The 26511-nt window shown below is 47.7% G+C and overlaps 1 protein-coding gene across 3 annotated transcripts in view; it reads left to right on the top strand.

The window, feature by feature from the left end:
* Positions 1-26511, top strand: part of TSR3 (TSR3 ribosome maturation factor) — a 212074-nt gene that overhangs the window by 150342 nt on the left and 35221 nt on the right. For 2 of the 3 annotated variants that reach the window (XM_069647201.1, XM_069647202.1), the window contains exon 5: positions 25147-25320. The exons of the other annotated variant lie outside the window; for it this stretch is intronic. In XM_069647201.1, coding sequence (XP_069503302.1) covers positions 25147-25320 — 174 coding nt within the window. The remainder of the gene's footprint in view (positions 1-25146; positions 25321-26511) is intronic. 3 annotated transcript variants of the gene reach the window in all.

Genomic DNA, 26511 nt, shown 5'->3' with positions numbered 1-26511 from the left:
CCTCATCTCAGTGTTGAAGACCCTATCCTTAAATAACATGCCATTGCATATCCACCTCCTTTCCCTATGGACAACATCCCCCAATGTAATCATGGTTGTCACCAGGTCATGATCTGACCACCTCACTAGTCGTATGGAGGTTCCGTCCACTCTGTACTCCTTTCCCATTTCCAACAGGATGTGTTCGATACGTGTAGATGCTTTGTGAGGAATAGAGAAAAACATATATTCGCCAGTATGGGGTCTGGCATGGATTTACATGCTCATGAATATTCCCTGTCGTCGGGCACTTTCACTTACAAAATGTATTCCTCCATTAAACCAATCACTGTCCTCTGGGTCATACTGCCCCATCCAAGGACAGCCCTCTCCCTAAGCCCCTCCTCTGGCAGCCATCTTCTGTGTATTACTGCATGCTTCAGTGTTGGGACTCCTCGAGTTTGCTCTGCAAGCTACTTCTACGTTTTTTAATGTTTTCGAGTCCACCATGGTCGCTGCGCAAGCGGGTCGCAAGGTGGATAGGGCACGATCAACATCACCCTCCGCCTCCATTGCCAGCCGGCAATCGAGCTCCTAATCCAAAAGGAAATCATCTACCCCGGCTAAACTGCAGGAGCCATCAGAGAGGCCGCAGACAGAGGAGAAGAAGGCCAAACTGCCCAAGCAGGCCTAATCGGCACAGACTAAGACTTTGTTGATGATAGAGTTAGTGGCAGCTGCTCTAACGACGGCTAAGGGAGCTGACCATGTGAAGGTAGCTCCCCCAGCACAGAAAGTATCCCTGCCCCCTAGGCACGACAGAGTGGGGGAAACCGGCTCATGCCCCTGTTCAAGCCCCACAGAGTGGAAAAAGGGGGGGCGAGGAGGCACTGAAATAGCCCTCCCAGGCCATGGCACAAGCCATGGAGGTCTTGTCCACAGACGACGAGGACCACAATTCCTTGCACATGGTCCACAAGGACGTGGAAGACAATGACGGAGGCGACAGTGCTGGGCCTAGTTTTCTGATCCCTACAGCTCAGCCGAAGGATATGTCTCTGGAGATTCTGTTGACACTTCACACCTTGGTGTCAGAAGAGGATGCGACCAGGCCGATTCCTGTGGTCCCCCAAACCCCCGTTCAGTCTCCAACTAAGAAGAGAAAGCGTCATCCGACGATCCCTTTCAGCCTAAACATCCGCGTCGGGCCCCCTCTCACCCAGCAGACCTAGACATGGGTATGGGGAAGGATACGACGATTGATGATATTGTAGCAGCGGGCGGTGTGTCGCCGCATTAGGATGCTCCACCTAGGCAGGTGGTATTCAAACTGTGGTTCGCGACCCCCTAGGGGTCCGCCGGTGCATCCCAGGGGGGCCCTGAGAGCTCAGCATGAAAAAAGATTTTTTTTTTTTTTTTTTTTTTTTTTTTTAGATTGGAAGAAATGGGCAGGGGTGGCCCACATGGGCGGGCTGAAGCATGAAACTGTCTCAGGCAACAATGAAAAAGTGGCCCACAGTTGTAAATGGATATTCATTCCTTTAGTCACAGACTGGGCCTCATTACTACTATGGCGGACCAGTAACAACGGTGCTGGTAAGCTACCGGCACCGTTGCTACCGTTCCGCCATAGTAAGAGTTGTGCTCGTGGGTGCTTGACAGCCCCCGCCAGGTCTGACCTCAGCTCGTCGGATGCACCAGCACCGTTATTAACGGTGCCGGTGCATCCGAGCTCCCCATTCCCATTTGAGCCATATGGGGCTCAAATGGGAATGGGGATCTACCGGCACCTTCGAAAGGGCAATTATCATGTCCGCCTAACTCGGCATGACCTAGTAATTGCCCATTCGCGGGTGCCAGACCCGGATGCAACTCCAGTGGCAGCCGTGCCGGTTTTACCGGCACAGCTACCGCCAGAGTAGTTATGAAGCCCACTGTTTCAATAGTACCCAAAGGGGTGCTTTGTGTTAAAATGTAAGTAAATTGTGATATATTCAGCAACAATGGTCAACATTACTAACTGCATAGTTAAGTAACTCATCAAAATGGTCCACATTGGCCAAAATGGTGGCCCATTTTGATTGGCCCAAACTAGCATTTTACATTTTTGGTACAGGCATTGCCCTATAGGCCTGTCCGAGCCTGGCGGCTCATCCATAATGGCAAGAGGCGCCCACCCAGTGGCCCCTCACCCATTATGGAGGAGCTAAGGAGCCAGCCCAGTGAAACAGTGAGCACTCCCTCAGCTGCTTTATCCAGCTAATGGAGTGCTCCTGGGCTGGCTGAACTGTCAAAGGGAAACACTGTTTCCCTTTGACAGTTCAGTTTAGTTCCCCAGCCGCACATGCTCACTGAGCCATGCAAGTGCTGGGGCGTTTTGCTTCGCCAGCATTGCATAGCTCATTGGAAATGCTGGCTGGGGCACTGCATGTCTGTATGTCCGAGGGGGAGCTCCTGCGCCTCCTCGCACATACGGACAGAGCAGCTGGAGCAGGCCGTTTCAGCACCCACACACAGGCCAATGCAGATGGTACGTTTATGTTCATTGTTTTTATTAAAACATGTGTATGGATGCGTTATGAGTGAGTGTATGGTGATGGATGCTCATGTGAATGATAGAGTGATTGCTGTATGAATGTGCAGCGCCTTGCATATACACATAATCATGTTCATTGTGTTAGGACCAGTGGGGCCCAGGGGACAGGGATGGTATCTTTTTACCGGACATCTATCATTCAAAACCCTCTGCCTTGTCCACAAGGCTTTCTGGGGCCTGGGTCCAAAATACCTTCAGCTATTCCTCCGCAAATACCTCCCCTCTCGAGCTCTTCACTCCTCTACCTCCAACTCCCTCAGGGTCAGTCGTTTATCAAAGAAACGAGCTGGGGGTAGATCTCCGTCTTCGGCTGGGGCCTCCCTCTGGAACAGCGCCCTGCCACTCTAAAACTTGAGGAGAACCATCTTTCTTCCTGCACTTATCAGACCTACCCTGTCTGCTGCCTTAAACGTAGCACTTGCAAATTGCTGGCTGCACTACCACTGTTTGTTGCCTTTATTATTTATTTATTGTTATTTATCTGTTTCTCCTCTGCTTCGCACTTTCCACTTCTCCCCCCTTCCATGCACTTTTCCCCTCACACTTGCGCGTTCTCAATGTCACTGGGCCTAGTAAGATCGCTGTTTTATTCTCCTCTGTTCCCCTCCCTTGCCTTGTCACGCTCTGAAACACTTGTGTACGAGCGCGATAGAAATAAAATATCAATGCCTGCCCCCTGGACTCCCAGCAACAATTGCAAACTGTTTGGCTATTTACCCATTTTTTGTTAAAAGTATGCTCTACAATGCAACATTTTAACCTATTATTTTAAAATAAATTCACAGGGGGAAACCCCCCCGAACCTCCCCTTAATGCCCCTCCACTTAAAAAAGATTCACCAGCCGCCACTGGCCCTCAGACTGTGTTGGGAACGGGATGGGGGAACCGAGGGACTATGGTGGGAGCACAATGGGCGGGAACCATGGGATAGTGATGGGAGCAGAGTGGGGAGAGCCCTGGGTGTGTGATGGGGTGGGGAGAGACCAGCGACTGGGTAGGAGTGGGATGAGGGAGCCCAGCGACTTTGATGGGAGCAGGTGACGGCGCGCAATATATACTGTCCATTTGGCATTTCTGAGGGGGGTCCCGACCTGCCCAAATTTTGCTCAGGGGGGCCCTGGCCAAAAAAGTTTGAAGACCACTGACCTAGGGCGTCACCACAGGACAAGGTGGGGTCATTCCATTCCATGATCGCCAGAGCCTCTGAGCTTTTTCTGCTTCTGCCCCAAGGAAACCAGGAAGGAGGGTTTCTTGTACCATAGGCACAAGTCCAGGAGTAAGACAATCATGGCGGTGACCCTTCTGGATGACGTGTGGGATGAGGGCCTGGCCCTCATGAAGAACCCTTGCATGGTTCCAGCCAAACGGGATAGACTGGAGAAGAAGTATCGGGTGCCGGACTCCGCACCCAAGTGCCTGAGACCGCAACCATCGGCGGATTCGGTGGTGTCAACGGCCACGAGGAAACGGTCGGCTAACCCGTCCTCGTAGTCTTTGGTCCCTCCGGACACCATGGGAATGAAGGTGATTTACACTGCAGCCTCGACGATCAAGGCAGCCAACACACTGGTGATCCTAGCCAGGTACGACAGGGAGCTGTGGTACAAGCTGGGCACTATTCTGGAGTTGAGGATGGAGGCAATCACTCTTTTGCAAGAGGGTGAAGTTGTGTCTGATCACGGCATTACAGTGGCGTTGGACGTCGCTGACGCATGGTTTCCGTCAGATGGGGAACAGTGTCTGCCTTCGTCGACAAGGCTGGATGAAGGCCACAAATTTCCATCAGGAAGTTGAGGCGAAAGTGTTGGACATGCCCTTCGACGGAGAGAACTGTTTGGGAAGGTAGTCAACGAGTCCCTCCAGGCCATCAAGGCGGATACGGAGACGGCCCGTTCCTTGGGCACTCTCCAGCAGCAGCGCTCTTCTTTTCGCTCCTCCAGGGTAAAGTCAAGCAGGTCTTCCAAAGTTTTCTCCTCTTCATACCGTCAGCTTTCCAGGTCCATGACCAAAAGCCTATAGAGGTGGCTCCTAAGCCTACAGCAGGGCAGGACAACAGCTCCGAAAGAGGCCTGAACCGGCCATGACCTCGGGCTCCCACACGTGCACCCTGGTGGGCGGCCAGCTGAGGTTTGTCAGCGAGTGAAAGAAGATCAGCACTGACAGATGGTGCTGGACGCACTCGCCCAGGGATACACCCTGAAGTTCCAGCACAGGTGTCCGCTGATCGCTGCGGTTACCCGTCAGGATCAACACATTCCTCAGCTCCTGGAAGAGGTACGGGCAATGCTGCAGAAAGGGGCGATAGTGCTGGTTCCCCAACGGCTCTGGGGGTTCCGGAGTCTATTCCAGATACTTGCTGGTCAGAAAGAAGACAGGGGGCTGGAGACCCATCCTAGACCTGCGATGTCTTGACAAATGCTTAAAATCCCAAATGTTCAGGATGGTCATGTTGCAGCATGTGCTTGGCCAACTGGAGGAAGCAGACTTCTTGACGTCGCTGGACCTGCAGAATGCCTATTTCCACCTCCCCATTCAAAATGCACATCAAACGTTTCTCCGTTTTTGTAGTGCAGGGCCAGCACTACCAGTTCAAGGCCCTCCCTTTCGGATTGAAGTGTGTTCACGAAGTGCCTGGCACCAGTGGCAGCCCTTCTACGTCTACGGGATATAAACGTATACCCGTACGTCAACAACTGGCTCATCCGGGCCCACTCGCAAGAGTTGGCTGTTGGACACACGGAGGCAACCGTCCAGCTACTAACGGATCTGGGATTCTCCATCAACTATCCAAAGTCCTGCTTGACACCATCTCAGAATACGCTGTTCCTAGGAGCCAGACCCGATACAGTGTCCTGCCTGGCGTCACCCTCGGAGGAGAGGGTAGCAGCCTTTCAAGGGAAAGTGCAGCGGCTGTTGTCGACAAAGACTGGCACAGTGCGAACCATCAAGTCATTGCTCGGCATGATGTCGTCCTGCACCTACTTCATCCGGTTCTGCAGATTACAGATGCAACCTCTTGAGGAGTTCTTGGATGCTCGCTGGATACAGATGTATGGAAGCTTCGCGGACAAGGTCCCCCTCAACGAGGAGTTCCATCGGGCGATAGGGTGGTGTGGCGTCCACTGCAACATCGCCCTCGGTACTGGGTTTCAAAACCCTCCATACCAGAAGACGGTCACCATGGACGCTTCCCTGGAAGGCTGGGGAGCCCACACCGGATGTCTGCATGCCAGAGGCCTGTTGCTGTTGGAGGAGAAGGATCTCCATAGCAACTTCATGGAGCTACGGGCAGTGTTCTAGGTCCTCAAGTTGTTCCTTCCGTCTCTGAAGGACAAGGTGGTGAGGATCTTCAAGGACCACATCACCACAATGTTCTAGATCAGGAAACAGGGACACTCGATCCCCAGCACTCTCCAAGGAAGCGCAGGACTTGTGGCGCTGGGCCGTCAGACAAGTGATGTTCCTCTCAACCTAGCACTGCATACTCCCTCAGCAGGGAGTTGTGCTCCTGCTACGAGTGGGAACTTCAGCAGGACCAGGTGAACTGCATCTTCGTCAAGTGAGGCAGGCCCCAGATCGATCTGATTGCGACAGCGGTGAACTCCAAATGGCAGAGGTTTGCCAGCAGATTCCACCAACCGAAGAGCATGGGGGACGCGTTCTCCTTCCCGTGGGAAGGCCTGTTCCTGTACACGTTTGCTCCATTGTCTCTCCTGCTAAGAGTCATCAACACACTCAGACGGTGCCAATGCAGGATGATACTCATCGCCCCAGCGTGGCCGAGGCAGATTTGGTATCCGACCTTCTCAGTCTGTTGGCGTTGCTGCTGGTAGTTCAGGATCTTCTCACCAAGGAAGGGGGTGCAATCCTGCATCACGACCCAGGATCGCTGAACCTGAGGGCTTGGCTCCTGCATCCCTAGAGTTTGGTGGATACAAGTTCCCTGCAGACTGCAGAGAGATCCTTGCCAGGGCATTGTCGACTTTGAACGGCTACAGTCACAAGTGGAAGCACTTTGCGACGTGATGACGGTCGCAGAAGCTTACCCCGCTGTCATGGTCACAGGTAAAGGGCCACTATCTTTATCATCTAAAGGGTCCAAATGGACCCAGTCGCAAGGCTCATGAGAAAGTATGCTCTGCACACTTTGTGTCTGGGGCACTTATTACTTCCTCCCCAGCAGGCTCCCCACGTGCATCCAGGCTGGGCGTGGCCATTGGGAAACATTGGGATGCACGTGCAGCAGTCTCTGGGAGTTGCAAGATGGGGCCACAAGGCGGAGCCAAAGGGGCGTGGCTGGGACCAGGCTATTTAAAGCCTGCCCCACCCGCATGCAAGCGCTTCGTGTTAGTCTGCTTCTTGCAGCATAATGCTTACCGCCGCCTGAAGCACTCTTACCTGATTCCGTTTCATCATCTTCAGCACGCATCTCACCTGATTCCAGTACATAATCTTCAGCGCGCACCTTACCTGACTCCAGCCACACCATCGCTTGAAGCGCAGTTTACCTGAATCCGGCACCTCCTCTTCAGCGCGCACCTTACCTGCTTCCAGCAATACCATCGATAGAAGCACAGCTTACCTGACCCCAGCAACACCATCGCTGGAAGCGCATCTTACCGGACTCCTGCAACCCTTTGCCTGCAGCGCATCACATCTTACCTGATTCCCATTGTCATCGTAGTCAAGGTGCATCCGCACCTGTTCCGGGTGTCCAGCTACGCAGGAGCTCTTCTCGCCCAGGATCCTCACAGATTCATCCATCCAGTAGCCGCTGACAGGTCATCGGATAGCCGCCTCCCGTCTGACGCCACCAGGCCATCCCTGCAAGAGAAAAGCACACACAAGGTTAGAGACTACATAAATATCTTACGCTTGGTCGCTCAACACATAATCCTTGCGCTCAACCTTGAAACCCCAACTTACCTTCTATTTGGGAACCTCGTAAACCCCTCTGGCAACCATTTAGACTCGCTCCAAACACAGCGACTCCACGTGGCCTTCTTCACACCTATTGGGGAGAGGAAAGACATTACAAGGGTTACGGACAATAATCACGGAAAAAAGACATTGCAAAAGGATACGGACAATAATCATTGTTAAGAACATTTACCTTCAAAGTGGTTCAGCAACAGCCAGTCTGGGCTGCCACGCACACAGACCAGTGAAGCAACTAGGTCCATCAAAGGCGCCGCTGCAGTTGAGAAGCAGGACGGAGAGCTCAACCTCATAAGAGAGACTATATGGGTAAACGCATACTCACCTCATTCTGGAACGAAGGGTTTGAGGGAAATCATAGTCCAACCACAGCATTCTCACTGCCTCTCGTATTCTCTGAGGGGCAGTGCCAGCAACCCGAGCAGCCCACACTACAGAAGCAGGGGAAGAAGTCTGATCCAGGGGAGCCAAGTCCAGGAAGGGCTACAACCGTGTCCCAATGTCCCCGCAGAGCCCAGGTGAGCGGAACACCCGCTGAGGGTCGCGGGCAGGCACAGTCTTCCATAAATGCTCTCCTTGGCCAAGTCCAGCCTCGCACACGCTTCTATCAAGGTGCATCTGTTGTCTATCTCCCGCTACACCAGGTCTCCTGGAAGATCTTCACTGTGGGCCCACCGACTCATCAAGGAGTTCCTCAAAGGACTTTTTCGATCTTCCCCGCTGGTCAGGGCTCCTGCCCCGGTGTGGGAACTCAACGTGGTTCTGACGAGGCTCATGAGGGCCCCCTTCGAGCTGATGCATCAGGCCCCTCTAAAGTTCCTGTCGTGGAAAACGGCTTTTCTTGTGGCCATCACCTCTGCCAGGGGGGTGGGCGAGATCCAGACCCTACGTTGCAAGCCACCATACTTGATTTTCCACAAATCGATGGTAGTGTTGCGGACGAAGGTTCCGTCAGAATTCCACCTCAACGAGCCTTCGGTGTTACCTGTTTTTTTGCCGAAAGCTTCATCACCGGCTGAAAGGACCTTGCACTCGCTGGACTTTGCTCGTGCCTTGAACTTCTATGCAACATGCACTAAAGGTTTTCGGAAGACTTCACAACTGTTTGTGAACTTTGGTCATGTGGACCATGGGAAGGCCTTGTCCAAGGCTTGCATTTCAAGGTGGCTTTCCGGCTGCATCATGCATTGTCATCGGTTCGCGAGCTGCCCGGTTGTACGAGAGCCCACTCCATCAGAGCGATTGCTGTGACGACGGCATTCCTGTCTGGTGTGCCCCTGCTGTACATCGGCTGGGCTGCTACGTGGAGGTACATGCACACCTTCACGAGATTGTACTGCGTCGACAGAGATTCCAGGGAGTAGTCAAGAGTCGGCCAAGCAGTGCTGCGCAAACCTGTTCGCTTGAGGTGAGTCTGTTCCGGAGGTAAGAGTTAATTGCTTCTGTTGAGCCTTGCCACCGCCCGTGGTTTTGTAATGTTGTACTCCAAACTATTTGTTATTCATGAGAATGTGAATCCATGCCAGACCCCATGCTGGAGAAGGAACAAGTTACTTACATGTAACTATTGTTCTCCAGCATGGGTCTGGCATGGATTCACATGAAAACTCTCCCTCTGACCCCTCTGCGGCTCTTCTTGGCCATTCTGCCACGTTACATGCTTACCAAATCTGAAGATGGCTGCCAGAGGAGGTGCTTAGGGAGAGGGCTGTCATTGGATGGGGGCAGTATGACCCATAGAACAGTGATTGGTTTAAAGGAGAAATCCAGTTTGTAAGTGAATGTGAACCTGTTTTTTCTTTTACCAAAGATTCCCAGCCTGATGACGGGGAATATTCATGAGCATGTGAATTCATGTCAGACCCATGCTGGAGAACAATAGTTACAGGTAAGTAACTTGTTCCTTCCCTCATTTTGAGATTCACTTCACTCTAATCATCAAACAAGAAGTACTTTATTGATATTTTCTGTAATGTACAATTTGTCCTGGCTTCCAAGGGTCGTGCCCCCTACCTGAGTTAACAATACTCTACTGTAGGGTCCGTTACTACCCCATAACCCCCATCACATATCGACGCACCCTCCTTCCATTGCATCAATTCCCCTAGGACTTCTGAATAAAATCTTCCTTGCGTCAGAACCTTGTCTCCCCTTTTATCCTTAATTGCTACCCATCTCCCCTCACCCCTCTCCTGACTTGCAATACCTCCAGTCCCATGGATTTCCTACAAAATATGCCCACCCCTCCTTTCTTGCTAGGACCCGAGGCTCACACACATTTTCTAACTGGGGACTTTTGACCCTCTACTATTCTCCCTGTTTATATCTGGTTTACTGTACATCCAACCGTTCCTGGCGGATCAGTCTTGCCAACATGGGCATTTTCCCTGGCAATTCTAACCCCTTTACATTCAATTCAACAATTCAATAATTATAATGTGCCAAATCTCTCAACTTCACCCATTGTCCCAGACCTGTACAATACTCATTTGAGAGGACATGTCTCTTCCCCTAACATGCCGAATCTATCCAATGTCTAAGAGTAGGTAGAAGGATGCAGGGGAGATAACCAACCCTGACACTTTGCTTTGTTGTAAAAAAATCAAGACAAACAAACAGGTGTCCACAAACTGTGGAACACTCATGTCGCCTGCACACCTAAAGTTAATGTATAACAATAAAACGTTTGGAATTATTTAGATGGATTCTACAAGAACAATTTAGTCAAATGATATTTTACAAAATCAATCACTTTTATAGTTGATTCAGGTCAAATTGCATATGTCTAAAACAAACATTTTGAAATTTGTATTATTTAAGCAAGTTGAAAACTTCTGCTCTACACGTTTCAGGAAAAAAAACCTTTGCCAGGAGCAATTAATTGCACTTTCTCTCATGGGTGAATCAGCACAGTGATCTACAAACTCAATACAGAATCTTCCTGCTCCCACCTCTGAGGCTAAAAACCTCTGGGTCATCTTCGACTCCACACGTTTGTTCTCTCCTCACATCTCTGACGTCTCTAAGAAGTCACACTACCAGCTGCACCTCCTCAGAGGTATACTTCCTTTCCTCCTTCCCCAAGAAGCTCACCATCTTCAGAGTACTCGTTCTCTTTAGGCTGGACTACTACAACAGCCTCTTTCGAAATCTGCCTGTCTCTACTCTCCACCCTCTGCAACTCATCCAAACCAGGACTGTGAGACTTGTCCTTGGCCTCAAGCCCAGGGATCGTATCTCTCCAGGACTGAAATCTCTGAACAGGCTCCCAGTGGCGGCGAGGATTAAGTTCAAAACCCTCTGCATTGTCCACAAGGCCTTCTGGGTCCTGTGACCTCAATACCTTCAACTCTCTCTTCCTAAATATCTTCCCTCTCAAGCTCTTCCCTCATCCGCCTCCAACTCCCTCAGGGTCAGTCGCTTCTCCAAGCAACAAGTTGGTGGTAGATCTTTCTTCTGCTAGGGCCTCCCTCTGAAACAGCCTCCCTGCCTCTCTGAGACTTAAGGAGAACTATCTCTGGTTCCGGAAGCACCTCAAGACCTTCCTCTTTGCTTCTGCTTTCTCTCCTCCTCTGCCCTGCTAATCTACTGGCTGCATCTGAAACTGCACTGGTTACCTGGCTACCCTCTGATCTTGGGCCCAGGTCCTCCCCCAAATCCTCCCCCCAGTTGCACTCCTGCACTGCCCCTTGGACTCGGTACTATTTCTGTATCCCTACAGCTCCTACTAGCAGTTGACCTTGATTTCTGCTCTTACCTTTGCACTTGCCACCTGCTGGCCGCACTTTTATTTATTGTATTTATGGTCTTATTTATTTTACTGTTATCCTGTGTACTGCATTGCCCCCTCCCAGCTGCACTTTTCCCCTTCCCGCTCCCATGCACTTGCACAATCTCAATGTCACCTTGACCATTAGGATCGTTGTCTGTCTCCCTCTGTCTCCCCTCCCTTCCTCGTCGCGCCTTGAAACACTTATATATATAGGCGCTTCATAAATGCCATATCATATCATATCAACTATTTTAGTATGGTATGTTTACATAATTACATATTACAACAATGCAACAAATCTATCATGGTCCATCCCATTATCATTCACGTGGTGTGGGTCCATGTTTGTTTGTTTGTTTGTTTGTTTATTATTTGTACAGCACGCCACACCCTAAGGTATCTGGGCGCTTAATCAAGACAACTTAGTATGCATACATACCTATGAATGGGAATTGATACAGAATACAAGTTTGCAAAGTAGGACGCTAAATCAGGCAAATAACAGTCAAGAGCAACAATTGCTAATACAAGATAAGTGTACATATATACATTTGTCAGTGAGAATGCAATACATAATGGTAGGTCCGGTGGAGTTCGGTGGATGTTACACAGTCCAACCTGTGAGCATATATTCTGAAATACTGGAACGTGCCAAATTTCAAGATTATCCAGCCTAGTGAGTAAATCAATAAGTAGTGTTTGTTGGGTGTTGTACTGTTCAATATCTGGTTAGTGTGTTGTAATGGAAATAGTCTTACCTTCAAAGAAGGTTGTATATAAAATGCTAGAAATCAGGGTGGGAGATCCGTGGACAGCTCTTTCTGGTTTAGATGATTTTTTTTTTATTTTGTCTCCAAAACGATTTTGCACAGATAATAGAATAAAATATTTACATAACTTTCGATAAGCACGAAAGTGTACGGACAGACGTTATGTAGCACATGAAATACAGGTAAGTATCGACCTCTCTCTGTCGAGGTACAACTTCCAAAGTGATGCACAAGTATACAATACAGGTAAGTGAGAACATAGGTTTTTTTACAAGGTGCGACCCAGGACTGTAGTAGGTCCGGGGATATTAAACAAAACGGTGTACACAACACTATCTATAAGAACCTAAACACAGGGGTTCTGTCACAGAACATCGACACTGGAGTGTTTTGGCCATGCAGGGCTAGGTGAGAGCCCAAGGTAGTGGTGGCCTTCATCAGGATGATCGTTGATCGTCGTGCTGTCCGTGTGGGTAATCTGTGGGGGAAGGAACAGCTGTGAGGATCTCAGGGAGTTATTTTCAATTCAAGTATTACTAAGTACTGGCTTAGTGGTGCCTAAATACACTGGTAGTGTATTTGAAAGAACAGCTTACCGTCTGCTAAAGTTTCAGGGGGGGCGCTGTGCTTGAAAGTCCTTTCAGGAGTACCGGACTGTGAACCACCATGTCATTAATTAACATGGGATGACTCGGAAAAATCAGGTCATGCAGGCCAGAGTATTGGGCCTTGAGCGTCTAGGAGCAAGGTCTAAAGCACATCCTTCGTGGGATTGTGCGAGTGTGGTATGTGAGTGACCCAGAATAGAGGACACCAGCGTTAGGGGTGTCACCCAGGTAAGGTGAAACGGTCATATTCATAGGTTCTAGACCTCCCCGGGCTGTTAACTGCAGAGGACATTACTGAGGCGTGTGCCCAGTGTGCAGAATAGGACGGTTAGTGCAGCTGGTTAATTTGCTGGAGGCCGTGCCAGTTTAAATGGTTTGCTAGGTGTAGTGCAGCTCAGTGGGGTGAGGGCTACGGCTCACCGACAAATGGTGAAGAAGATGCAATAGTGCCATGCTCCTACATCATGTGTTGGAGACGGGCAGGGTTTTTGACGTGAGTGTAAACCCAGGCAGTGCACAGGCATGGTTTTTAAACAGTGCGGCCAAAACAAGACGTTCCAACGATGGAGACCAGTTGGACCCAGGCGGTATGTGATTGAAACGGCAGTGACAAGCATATCTAATGTCAGCGAGTGGTGCAATGCTGCTGCTGGCAAGCTGGAAGCCTCACGGACAGCGAACAACATTTGAGCGGTCGGTTTAGGAGTGCAGGACGTGCCCCGACCTTGCCTAAGAACCGAAGATTTGGCAAAAAAACGAACTGGCAAAAAACGAAAATGAAACTTATTGGTGCGTCCTGACTGCGACTGCACTCCTCGAGGCAATGGTTGCTGGAGAGGATGTGACAGTGCAATTATTTAAAGTACACCCACGGTACTAGTACCAGCCAATGGCGTGCTGGATCTGTCTATGAGTGAGCATGTGGCTCAGGGGTAAGAGACTGCTCATCCAATTGGTTGCATCCCAACCAATGGCCTGAGAGCACATCATACGTGGAAAAAAACGTACATGTATTGCTCATGGGTGTGGGAGCTGCCGGTACAGACCTCTGAATTGGCTCTTTTTCATTATTTGTTGCTTAATTTTCCTTCTATGATGTTTATCCGCCTCATTAATTGCTCTTGAGTCATTATGATGGGATTTGTTGCGTGCCATGGAAAGGTTAAATGTATAAATAACTCAATCAAGCGATATAAAATTATTGTGCACCTTAAGAAATGTAATCCGTTTGTAGCCTGCATTCAAGAAACGCATTTGTCCTTAACGGAATCTATGAAACTTAAGTTATTTTGGGTTCAGGACGTTATCCCTAGTCCTGCCCTTGGGAAAAAAATGGTGTTGCTATATTAATTAATCAACAAAAATCTTCCGTATAAGTTACTGGATCAGGGCATGGATAATGAAAGAAGATGGGTTTGGGTAAAATTGCAAATTACCAACCTTATTGTTTGTGGTAATTTTAATAATGTTCTTGATCCGTTCCTTGACAGGAAGTCTAGCTGCATCTTTAAACGCTCCAAATACCATGACTCATTCATCCGTTGTATAGCTGAAATATGCCTGATTGATACCTGGAGACTCTCTCTCCCTACTGATGCTGAATATAAGACTAAAAAATTGTCAATATTATTATCTCGGACAACGCCCCCCTGCACCCCCATAACCACATTTGATGTCCTCGATATTCAAAAACACCACACCAGATGGCGATTCAACAATATATTATTACAAGAGAAAGACTTTACCAAACAGTTACTAGTTTTATGCAGCAGTTTTTCCGGGATAATAAGGATTTTTTTTTTTAAACAATTTGTATTCGTTTTTACAACAAATCAACAAAAACAAACCCAACAGTGCATGTCATATAACTTCAAGCATCATGTACAGTATCGTAAAACGTCCATTGCCTTCCCATTACCCTCCCCCTTAACTCGAGCCTACTCCACTCCGCCCTCCGCCGATATTTCCTCTGGGGGTATTGCCCCCTCCGTAATGCCAGAGAAGCCATGTTCACTTAGGCAGGCCTGGGTGGACCCAGAGAGTGTGGCCACTAAGTGTCTCCAGGCCATCAGGGTTTCCGCTTCCTCATCCACCCCCTATTGGCTGCTCCACTCCATACCGCTGTTTCTGCTTCTGCCCATTTTTGGAGGTCTTGCTACCAGACCTCTACCCTTGGCCTGTTGTTTGCTTTCCACCCCATGGCAATTCTGCGCTTGGCAAGTATGTATGCCAAGTCCTTGAGTTTTCTCACGTGTTTCAATTTGCGCGATCTAGAGAAACCCCCTACCATACATGCCCACACAGGCTCCACATCTAACGTGATCCCCTTCTCGGTTAAACAGTGAGCTACTTCTCCCCAGAATGGTCCAGTTTCCGGGCATGCCCAGAACATATGTATCATCCCTGTGTTCACTTCCCCACATTTGGGACATGTTTTTATTTCTGAACTCTTGAATCTAGCAATCCTCTGGGGGGTCATGTACACTCTGTGGGTAACATATTGCTGGATCTGTTGCAGCCTCGCATTCCTAGATACTTTTTTATGGTATCTCTGGACCCTCTCCCACAACACATCATTCATGGGTTCCCCAGCTTCATCTTCCCAGTCCCGTCTCAGCTGGGTCACTTCCTTACCCACCCTGGACATCAGCAGTTCATAGATTCGAGAGACCTCGTGCCCCCCCCCTCTGAGATATCATAAATTGTTTCTATGGCTGTGTCGGGTTGGTTTTCCAGCACTATTTCGGACCATGTCTCTTTCACCCGCCATACCAATCTGGTGTAGGTAATATATTGCCCTAAGTGTAGCCCCGTTTCTTCTACCAGTACGTTAAATTCCATTATCTTCCCTCTTGCCATACATCTCCCAGCGTTGCAATGCCCACCAGTTCCCAATGTGTGCAAATCGCCTTCCTCAGTTGCTCGTCCACTCCGGTCAATGCCACTAGTGGCACTTGCGGAGAACACAGGGTCGGGTTCTCCTTGACCTGGCAAGCCTTACGCCACATCTTCTACCCCAGTTCTAACATCCTTGTGCACCCTTTTAGCTCTGGTTTTGGCAGCCATATCCATTCTTTCAAAAAGAATGGAGCACATTCAGACCTCAATAATCTGGACTCCGATGTTGAGTCTTCCGTTAACCACTTAGCCACATATTGTAATTGGCTGGCCAGATAATAGACCTCAAGGTTGGGCAATTTTATGTCCCCTTTATCATACATATTCTGCAGTTTCCACAGGGCTATTCTATTCCTGGTAATGTGCCACATGAACCCTCTACATTTGCTCTGAAGTTTAACAAAGAATCGCTTGGGTATAATGTATGGTATATTCCCAAAAAATTGAACAACTTCCGCAATACTACCATCTTCAACAGTGCCACCCTCCCTTCCAATGCCAGAGGGAGCTTAGCCCAGAATCTCATGCTATTCTCTATGTTTGCCACTGCTTTCTCTGTGTTATGTTTATATTCCGCCTCCACCGTGTGTTAGATCTCAATCCCCAGGTATCTAAAGGTTCTAGTCTCCCAAGGTATTTGTAATACTGGTACATTTTCTCGCGGAATCCCCTTATATTTCCCCAAGGGGAATATACATGACTTCTTAGGGTTAACTGTAAGGCCAGAGAGCAATGCAAATCGCTCCATCACTTCTAGGATATAGTGCAGATTTTCCTCCGGATACCTCAAGTATAGCAGCATATCGTCGGCATACATTGATATTAGGTGTGGCCCTCCTTTCGTGCAGATTCCCACCCCCTCGTATTGTTGCCTCAGATATATCGCTAAGGGTTCAGTGCGAGGATGAACAGCATCGGGGACCAAGGACACCCCTGCCTGGTGCCCCTACTGAGTTGCCATCTCTCTGAAATGATGGCTCCCGTCTTGACTCTGGCTAGTGGCGCACTGTACAGTAGTTTTACCCACTTCAGGTACCTGGGCCCTATTCCATCTTCTTTTAGGGCTGCCATCAGCCAAGGCCATTTACCAGAATTGAAGGCCTTCACCGCATCTAATGAGACAATTTCTACTTCTTGCGAGTCCCCTTTTGTTTGCTCTATGACACGGTGGAGCCTTCTGAGATTGTCGGATATTCTTCTGTGCGGAACATATCCGGTCTGGTCAGGATGTATAAGTTTGTTAATAACCTGTCTCAGTCTATTTGCCAACACAGCCGTGAGTATCTTGCTGTCCTGGTTCAGCATGGAAAGTGGTTTGTACGACCCGCAATCCGTGCTCGGCTTGTTGGGTTTGAGAAGCGGGATAATAGTTGCCTCTCTCAGGGATTCTGGCAGTATCCCTATTTCTAACGCTTCATTCAACATTCCCAGTAGCGGGGGGAGCACTTCCATTTTATACGTTTTGTAGAACTCACTGGGGAGTCCATCCGTTCCCGAGCCTTACTGGTAGGTAATAGCTTAATTACTGCTTCTAGTTCCTCTAATGTGATTGGGGCCTCTAGGTTCTCTCTCTCTTCAGTACTCAGTTTAGGTAAGCCAATATCCTCTAATGTTTCCATAATCGCACTCCATTCTCCCCCTTCAATGTTTCCATACAGTTGTTGATAGAACTCAAGGAACCCCCTGTTCACTCCCTCTTGGGTATCAAGTATCTGTCCGTTTTCCCCCTTTATTGCTCTAATTGTTGGTCTGGGTGTCTCATTTTTATATAACCATGCTAGCAACCTCCCCGGCTTGTCCTCGCCAGCATGCTGTCTCTCTATGTATTTCTTGTAATTTAAGTTGCATAATCTCTCCCAATGCCCTCCACACTCTAGCTGCAAATGGCTTATGGTTCCGGCCTCTTCAAGGGAGTCATCTCCTCTCTGCATAATTGCCTCCCATTTCGCCTCTGCCTTTTGCAACTCCTGCGTTATGCCTCTTTGTAACACTTTGGATTTGGATATATCTGCTCCCCTCATACCACCTTAAATGCCTCCCATAGGGTGCCGGCCGATTATACGCTTCCAGTGTTATTTTCGAAGTATTCTACAATTTCCTTTCTCAGGTCTTCCCTGAACACTGTGTTTTTCAATGCTTCGGCTCTAAGCCGCCACGTTGGGATCCTAGCTGTAGGAGGTGAGTATTGCCATGTTAAGATCAGTGGCAAGTGGTCTGAGAGGACCATTGCTTTGTATTCCGACCGCACTAGCTCCCCCGTGAGCTCCGGAGTAGCAAACATATAATCTAGCCATGTGTTCAAGTTTTGTGGGGCAGAGTAATGAGAATAATGTCTTTCATGTGGATGGTGTAGCCTCCATATATCTTCCAGATGAAAGTCTCCCAACAGGGTTCTCAAGGTTTTAGCTGCAGGGGTAGGTTTGTCTAACTTCCTGTCTGATCTGTTTACCATTGGGTCCAGCGTGCAATTAAAGTCACCTCTCCATATCACCGCTCCCCCAAGGTATGCGGTAACTTTACTAAATAAGGTCATGAAATAGGCCACAGTATCTTGGTTCGGGGCATATGTATTGATGACAGACAACTCTCTATTTTCTATCAATCCCGGTATCGCCACCATCCTCCCATCTGATTCTACAGTGGACTGTAGTAACTGAAAGGGGACATGTGGTGCTATCCAAGTAATCACCCCTCAGGCTTAAGCAGAATACGTTGCCCCTATGGTAGTCCCCTTCCATTTCCTCATTATCACATCCTGTTTTTCTTTTGTGAGGTGCGTTTCTTGCAATAGGGCGATATCTATCCTCTGCCTCTTTAGATACATCATAATCTTATTCCTCTTCAAGTAACTATTGAGTCCCCTCACATTCCAGGTTGCTATTTTAAGGTCTCCCTTCTCTCATCCATATCCTGTCCTGCCTCTGTCCTCCCTTGTCTTCCGCACCATGTGCAGTAGCATGTGGGTGTAAGCTCGTTCCCTGTCCCCAACCCCCCTCCAATCGCCCCTGAACCCAGAATCCCTTCCAAACTCCCTGGGTCCACCCACCCTGCCCATCCCCAATTGTTGCCGAGCTTCGTCCCTGGATCTCGGGCTTTCCCGCATCTGGCCCTTTTCTGGTAACCCCTCCTAGAGCCCAGCAGGGGGATACCGATCTATCAGTATCCGCTCCAACCTAACCTAGGGGTTAAGAGTGTGCCTCCTTGGCTGATATTTTCAACCATATTCCCTGCATTGAATACACATGAGTACTTTCCTAGTATGTGTGACTGTCTCATCTCTCCCATACTCTGCACCCTTACTTGCCGTACTATATTCTAGTCCCAAGGTCCAACCTCCACACACCGGCTCGTGTCAGAGTACTCTAGATCATTTCTCTGCCTAGCCATCTGTCTGGTCAACTGCAGTCGCCGGACAGTTCTGGGTGTCCAACCACTCCGTGGCCTCCTATGGGGACTCGAAGAACAAAGTCCTGTTTCTATGGAACACCTTCAGTTTTGCAGGGTACATCAACATGTACTTGTATCCCGAGTCTCGGAGCCTCCTCTTGACCGTACCAAATTGTAGACGCCGTCTTTGTACCAAAAAAGTATAATCGGGGTACGCCGAGATGGACGCTGATGCTCTGTGTATCGTCCCACCCTTCTGGAAGTGCTCCAAGATCCTCTCTCTGTCTTTATAATTTAAGATCTTGGCCATGATCGGTCGCGGGAGGCTCCCGGTGGTGGTTTCCGCACTTGCGCTCTATGTGCTCTCTCAACAGTGAATCCTTGGGTGAGCGCTCCGCCTTTAATTTCCTGTAGCAACATGGTCTTCACATAGTTGGTCAGGTCAGATCCCTCCTCACCCCCCGGCAGTCCTGCGATCCTCACGTTATTACTACGCGCTCGCCCTTCTGCTTCTTCAGCTCTACTCTCCAAATTCTGCACTTGTATCAATGTCTTGATTTCCATGGCATTCACTGTGCAGGTGACCATGTTGGCTTTCACTTCCGTCTCAAGTTCGGTTGTGCGCTCTGCTTGAGCTCTCACATCTTGCCGTAGCAGGTTAACATCTATCTGCACCACGTCTATCTTAAGTTCCAATGCAGTGTTGAGCTCCGCAACTGCTGCATCCAACTTATTCTCCCCAGACACCTTCAAGTCAGCGATAGCATCCAGGATTTGTTGATCCTTGCGTTCTTGGGGTGTTACGCCCTGCACAATTTGCTCCTTGGGTCTTGCCCCTGTTGCCACAGGAGGGGATTTGGTGAATTCTTCCATTGTCTGTTGCTTCCCTTTCTGTTTCAGTTGTACGTTAGCCATGTTTTGTTGGTCGTGGTCTCCTGCGCTCCCCGCCTAGGCGTTGACTCCTGTCGCAGACTCAGTATCCTGCTATGCTTCTGTGCTTGGCAGGTATATGGCCCTTTGTTGCCAACCAACAGCCTGTGTGCTGGCCGGCTGTGTGGATTACCGTTCTGAGCCACTGACAATTACCTCCGCTCTAGCTGTCTCTCGGCGTTTGCGCACTCACTGCAGTTTTGTGACTGTCCACCTGAGGGTCCTATGTAGACCCCACCTCAGGTGAATTTCCGTGTATTGTGACCCCACGCACTTTTCGAATGCAGGGCATCTTAGGGGCTCCTAGATGGTCTGTAGTGGCTGCCTCTCATAATTAGTTCCATTCCGCCTTCATGCTTCCTTTCCCCATTTTCACCCTATTGCCCTTTCTGCCTTCTGTCGTCCCCAGACCCCCGGGGGGGCTGTCTTCTCCCCTGTGAGGCGACGCGTCTACCAGTGAAGTCTACCAGCCTGTATAGACCGTGCCCTGCGCTCCCTCTATGGATGTGGGGAGATGCAGGGTCTGCTGGTTGGGGGATGCTGCAGGGCTTCTTAGTACTGCGGTTCCCAGCGGTGGCCGCTTGCCACTACAATGTATCTACTGCCGGCTCTTTTCCAGTGCCCGGGCTCCGGCTGCTTTGTGTTTTATAAGTGTGAGCGCGAGGAAGCGCCGTACCGTAGTCTCCAGTTCGGTGCGGGCTGATCCGTTGTATAAGTAGACAAGTGGAATCTTGCCGCAGGGCGCACTCGGAGCGGGTTCCTGCCCCTTCCACACCACCGGCGCTGTCTTCCCAGTGCCCCCCTTCCCCTCGAGTCCTCACACCGGGTCGCTAACTGGGGGCTCCCGGTAGTTCCTGAAGCCCATGTGGGCTGCTCCCTTCAGTTCCTCCTGGGTCACGGCCGAGCCAGTATCTCGCTCGGTGCAAGGTGCAACCTTGTATCCCTGTCTGTGCAGATACTTGTTACAGTGTCTCACGCCGTCTGATGCCTTGTTCACTTCAAAGGCTGCAACGCGAACCATGCTGGCCACAATCCGCTTCAGTTAAGGAGCTCTCCCAGTCCTTTGATCGTGCCGCCAGCCATTTTGTTCCACGGCAGCTTCCAACATCCCGAGCCTTTCCCTCAGTTCCACGGATCTCACGAGGCCCATCCAAGCCTCAGCCTTCACCAGTACATGTCCTCCATATTCACACGCACAGTGATGTGTGCACGAGGTCCGACACTGGCATATTGTGCATATTAATGCAGGATCATCACAGATCGTCCAGAGCAGCAAGAAGACACGACTCACTCCATGGCGCACCAAGCCACGCCCCCCCGGGATAATAAGGATGATGATACATCAATGCCAAAAAACTGGGATGCTTTTGAGGCATCCTTTAGAGGACATGTTATAGCTCACGTGAGTAAAAAGAAAAAGGAGTACAAAAAAGAGTTGGCTACATTATTCAACTCACTTAATAAAGCAGAGAAACAATGCTATCTACCCACCCTGTTCCACTCCCAGACAGGACATCATGAGTTGTTGTCCTTGCAAATTAAAGTGAATAAGAAGCTGACTGAATTGGTGTCTTGTACTATATTGAAATATAAATCTAAGATTTATCAAACCTCCAATAAAGTGGGCAGGGTTCTTGCTTCGTATGTTCAAGCCCAAAAAGAGAACCTTCATCTCGCATATTAAAAACTTGCATGGTGTTACTATCACCAAATCTAATGATATCCTGCATGTATTCAAAACATTCTACTCTTAACTTATTCTCCCTGGAAACGAATACTGCATCAAGAGATTTGGATTCCTTTTTCCTTAACATTAAAAGGGATTCATATTCTGAGGCAATCTTAAAGGCCTAGATGCTCCTATCAATATTCATTAAATAACACTTGCGATTTCTAACTAACGAACCGGCAAGACCCCCGGCCCAGATGGCTTATCCATCGAATTCTTTATTCACTTCTCTAATTCTATTTCACCTAATCTAGAGGCGTTGTTTTCTTGTTTTAGTGACAGGCATTTCACGTCTGGATCATTCACTGAAGCATTATTCTTTCCCCAAAGCTCAAAAAGATTCCCACCTCCCAAAGAATTATAGACCTATTTCATTAATTAATGTGGAATGCAAGATCTTCACCAAAGTTTTAGCAAACAGAATTGCATCATTGCTACCAAAACAAATAAAATCTGACCAAGTAGGGTATCTGAAAGGAAGGAATATTTCCTCCAATGCAAGATTGCTATTTGATTTCATACATCTTGCTGCCAAAAATAAAACAGACCGACATGGATATGCGGAAATTGACCTAGATGCCGAAAAGTCCTTTGATCGTGTCAGCTGGGACGATCTCTTTAGAGCCTCACGTTGGCATGGATGTGGTGGTGGGGATGTTTTTTTCGTCCCTTGTTAAACTATTATAGTCGGGTCCTAAATACTCTATCTATATCAATGGGCAATCATCAGCATGTTGCCCTCTTCGGAGGGGCACTAGGCAGGGCTGTCCTTTACCCCCAATTGTATATGTCCAATCTCTTGAACCACTACTTGAATATAATAGAAATGATACAAGTATCACGAGTATAGGATGTGGTAAATTTGAATCCAAGATAGCTTCCTATGCAGACGATATTCTTATTCTCCTAAAAAAAACCTAAGGATCACCACCCAAACTTGCTGGCGGCATTAAACTCCTTTTCCTTGATTTCAGGGTATAAACTTAAGAAAGATAAATGTGAGATTCTTCCCTTAAACTCCTTCCACCTCAAACATGAAATTGACTCTTATGGTTTTAAATGGTGTGATAGATCATTTAAATATCTGGGGCTTCTTTTTTCCACCTCAGTTAGTGTCTCTGTTCAATTAAACACAGATGCCCTCCTACATAGACTAAGTCAATCAACATCACTTTGGTCACCTTTGTACATGTCTTGGTAGGGGTGGCTTGAAACAATCAAAATGATGTTCTAGCCTATCATTTTTTACTATTTACAAATTCTTTCGGCCCCCCTCCCTTCTACCTTTTTTAAACCTATCATCTCAATATTGGTGGGTTTTCTTTCGGGAAAGGGAAAAAGTAAAAGAATTGCTATGAGTAAACTTCGAGCTCCGTATGAAGAAGGTGGAGTCAGATTCCCAGATTTTAGGAGGTATTCATACTCGTACAAACCCACTCTTGGTTTGCCTTGGGTGCTAATGTGGATTTCCCTGCTCACTCTTTAGAAAAATAGTTTCCCCTATTAATATTTGTGATTTGGGTTATATATTTGGTTCTACATGCTCTAAACTCACGAGTCCTATCAAAGCCTCTACACATGCTCCAAGAACTTTTCTGTTCCCCAAGGTTAGCCCTCTCTAGGAGCTTTTTCACCATTCTTATGGCATAATAAGGACATTGGGCCTCATTACGACTCAGGCGGTAAGGGGTTTATGGCGGCGTAAACAGCGCCGACCCTTACCGCCTGATTCCGAGGTCCCTTAGCGCCATGGAGGTTTTAACACCTGCTTTTAGCAGGTGTTAATATCCATGGCGCTAAGGGACCTTGATGTTAATTACGCCACCGTAATCTACGGTGGCGTAATTAACGCCTTCCCCACTCCCATTATGCCCTATGGGGCAAAAATGGGAATGGGGAAGGGTAAATGGGGATTGGGGACTTACCGCCCCCCCAACCTCGGAATGGGGCGGTAAGTCCGCCAACCACCATGGGGTAAACGTAGTTTACGCCATGGTGGTAAAGGTACGACCCAGGCGGTAACTTACCGCCTGGGTCGTAATGAGGCCCATTACCTTTAAAGGTAGGATGCATTATCGTAAGCTCTGGCTAAATAAAGGAATCTGGTTTATTTACCAAATTTATCCGGGAACCAGTTGAAAATCCTTTTCGATCTTAGAAATGATTTCCATATACCTCCATCGGAATATGCCTATGATAAATTGGTTAATCCCTGCCTTGATGCGTTTGATCACTTTAAATAACGTAGTTACCCCCGATCCTGTTACTTTATTGACTCTGTCCAGAGCTTCTGATATTAAAGCCACACATTTCTATAAGATGTTGCGTGTTGCTAAACCGTCTGATTTAAGATGGCCTATTGAATCCCAATGGGAGAATGACTGTGGTTCTAAGTTTCATAACATTACCTGGCACAAATTATGGCCTAGAATCAAATGTATTGTATATCTATTGCAGCAAACATCACTCAAAACTTTTATTTCATGCACAGACCCTTTATAACTCCAATCAAACTTCTCAAGACTCCATATGGCTGCAATGGTTGCTGTTGGTCATGTGGAAATATTTGTGGGTCCTATGTTCATATGTTAAATGCATGTTCTTATTTAGACACATTTCAGCAGAATGTTTCGGCTTCATTAAAAAAGATCTTTAAAGTACATCTCCCTTTATCGTTTACAAATATTGCCTGTGGTAAGGCTGTTATTGCCTCCTCCTCTCTTTGTTCAACGTTTATTTGCTTATTATACACAATGGATGATCTCCTGTCCCCTTGAATAGGCTGCACCCGCCTTACAATGTTAAATGCATTGTACCATCCTCTCTCATTTCTTCTCTTCTTCCTTGTGTGTCGTGTTTGGTCTTGTTGGTTTTGTGTTTTCCCAGGTTTGTCAGTCCATCCCACAGTTTAATAGATTTAGATCATAAGATTGCTGGCTTAACCCTATACTAATGCATCGGTCAATTGATTTCCTTCTCAATGAACAATTGTGATATAACTTGTTATCTGTTGTCTACGCCTATTAATAGGCTGCAATATGTATGCTTATTCCATATGACATTCGAAAAAATCTATCTTGCCACATTATGATCTAATGTTATGTATTCTCTGTTCATATCTTAAAAACTTAATAAAATTCTACTAAACTAAAGACCATGTGCATTTGGTAATGACCCATGCTTTACTCTGGACTTTTACAGTGGGCTGGCTGGCTGGCTGGCCCGTACAGCCCACCAGTACAGCACACCAGCTCATAGTTTATTACCATATAACATATGTGTTCTCTCATGGCTTTGTTAGAGTGAATCATTGCCAGGATAGTACATATTGTTTTTCATTTCTGTTCTTCAGAATGCTTTGCTTTTCATTATATTTTCGGGTGACATCCTTGTTATATGTTCAATGTAGCATTTATTTTCAACTTGTCTGTAAAGCTCTGTTTTCTCAAAGCACCTATGGCCTAGGACATCTTTAAAATAAAGGTGCAGATGCCTTTTGTAATCATCCTAAAAGGTTTTCTCACCCTTTTTATTTTCAGGTTTTCCAGACTTGGCTGTTATACTTTTAAGGAAATTTAAATGGGGAAAGGTTTTTCTTGATCTGAATAAGCATCTACTGGATAAATATGCAGTTTGTCAGAGTGTGGAGGAAGTAAAGCAAGTTGAGAAGGACTTTCTAGCGGCTGATCACGAAGCAGATACAGATGTAATAGGTACACATGTTTCTTTGTCATTATATATACCACCCATGTGCCATTCATTCCCTGTGAAAAAAAGAGGAGTACAATTGTGGACCACCACTTTTCACAATTCATTTATTTTCATACTATAGAGGACAATTCGTGTACATTTGTGGAAAATTATTATTTCAAATAGAGCCAGAAACAATAGTAAAAACTGGATAAGATTTACATTTTATTTACAGAGGTGGGCTTGGGGGTTCTTCCCTAAGAAACCTTCGGTAAAGATTGTGACAAATGGAGCACTAAAAAGAGCACTTGAACTCTTAACGTTGCGAAGAGATTTTTAACCTGCTTAAGGAATTTTCAAGAATGTTTGTGGCAAATTGAGCTTTTAAATTACATTGGCCAGTAATATTGGTTAAAACTAAATAGGATTTTAATGATGTACTTCTCAAGTGAACCTCCAAGGACATTTTAGAACACGTTTTGAGAAGTTTAGGCTTACACATGTACAGGTATCGACAAACACAGGACTATGGCCATGCAGACGTGGACTGGTAACTTTTGACCTTGTATTCCTCTTCCATACACCGTCCCTTCAGATTCATAGTCTGCATATGCCTTGACAGTCCCAGGTGCTATCCATCATGGTCGGAGTGGGGAAGCCTGAGCCCTGGCAATCCACTAAAACCTATACTGGGCTGCCTGAATACATCATACAAGCAAACACACCCTCTCCGAGTACTCCTAGCACCAGGTCTGCCAGGTAAAATACACCTCTAAAGTTATCAGATTCTTAGCACAATACACCTTATTTTCTGTACTCCCTCTCGCCCAAACAAGAGAAGTCTGGCCACTTATTGCCAACTTGAACAAACACACTCCCACCACAGTTTACTGCCTTTCCTTAACTACCTCCTACTGTGCGTTTCCTGCTCCCACCTTCTCAAATTCTCTCTCTCTCAGCCCACCCCGCATCTTCCCTCCACAGACAGTTCAAGGTCTTGAAGACCAGCTCTGGGGACAAAATGCAATCTCCACTCAGACAAGCCTTAATGTCAGATATTCACTATGTTCCATACATGAATGTTTTATTACTTTAGATCTGTCAACACATAACTACATTTCATGGTCCTTAATGCACTTAATATTACCTTTTGATGATGCTACCGGTGTCCATTATTTTACAACATTTCAGAATGGTTTCAGGATGCACCATTT

The sequence above is a fragment of the Ambystoma mexicanum genome, chromosome 2q, assembly GCF_040938575.1.
Source record: "Ambystoma mexicanum isolate Mex_15411 chromosome 2q, UKY_AmexF1_1, whole genome shotgun sequence".
In the NCBI taxonomy this organism is placed as follows: Eukaryota; Metazoa; Chordata; class Amphibia; order Caudata; family Ambystomatidae; genus Ambystoma; species Ambystoma mexicanum.
The sequence above is the reverse complement of the archived record's forward strand: the minus strand, read 5'-3'. Positions and strand labels throughout refer to the sequence as shown.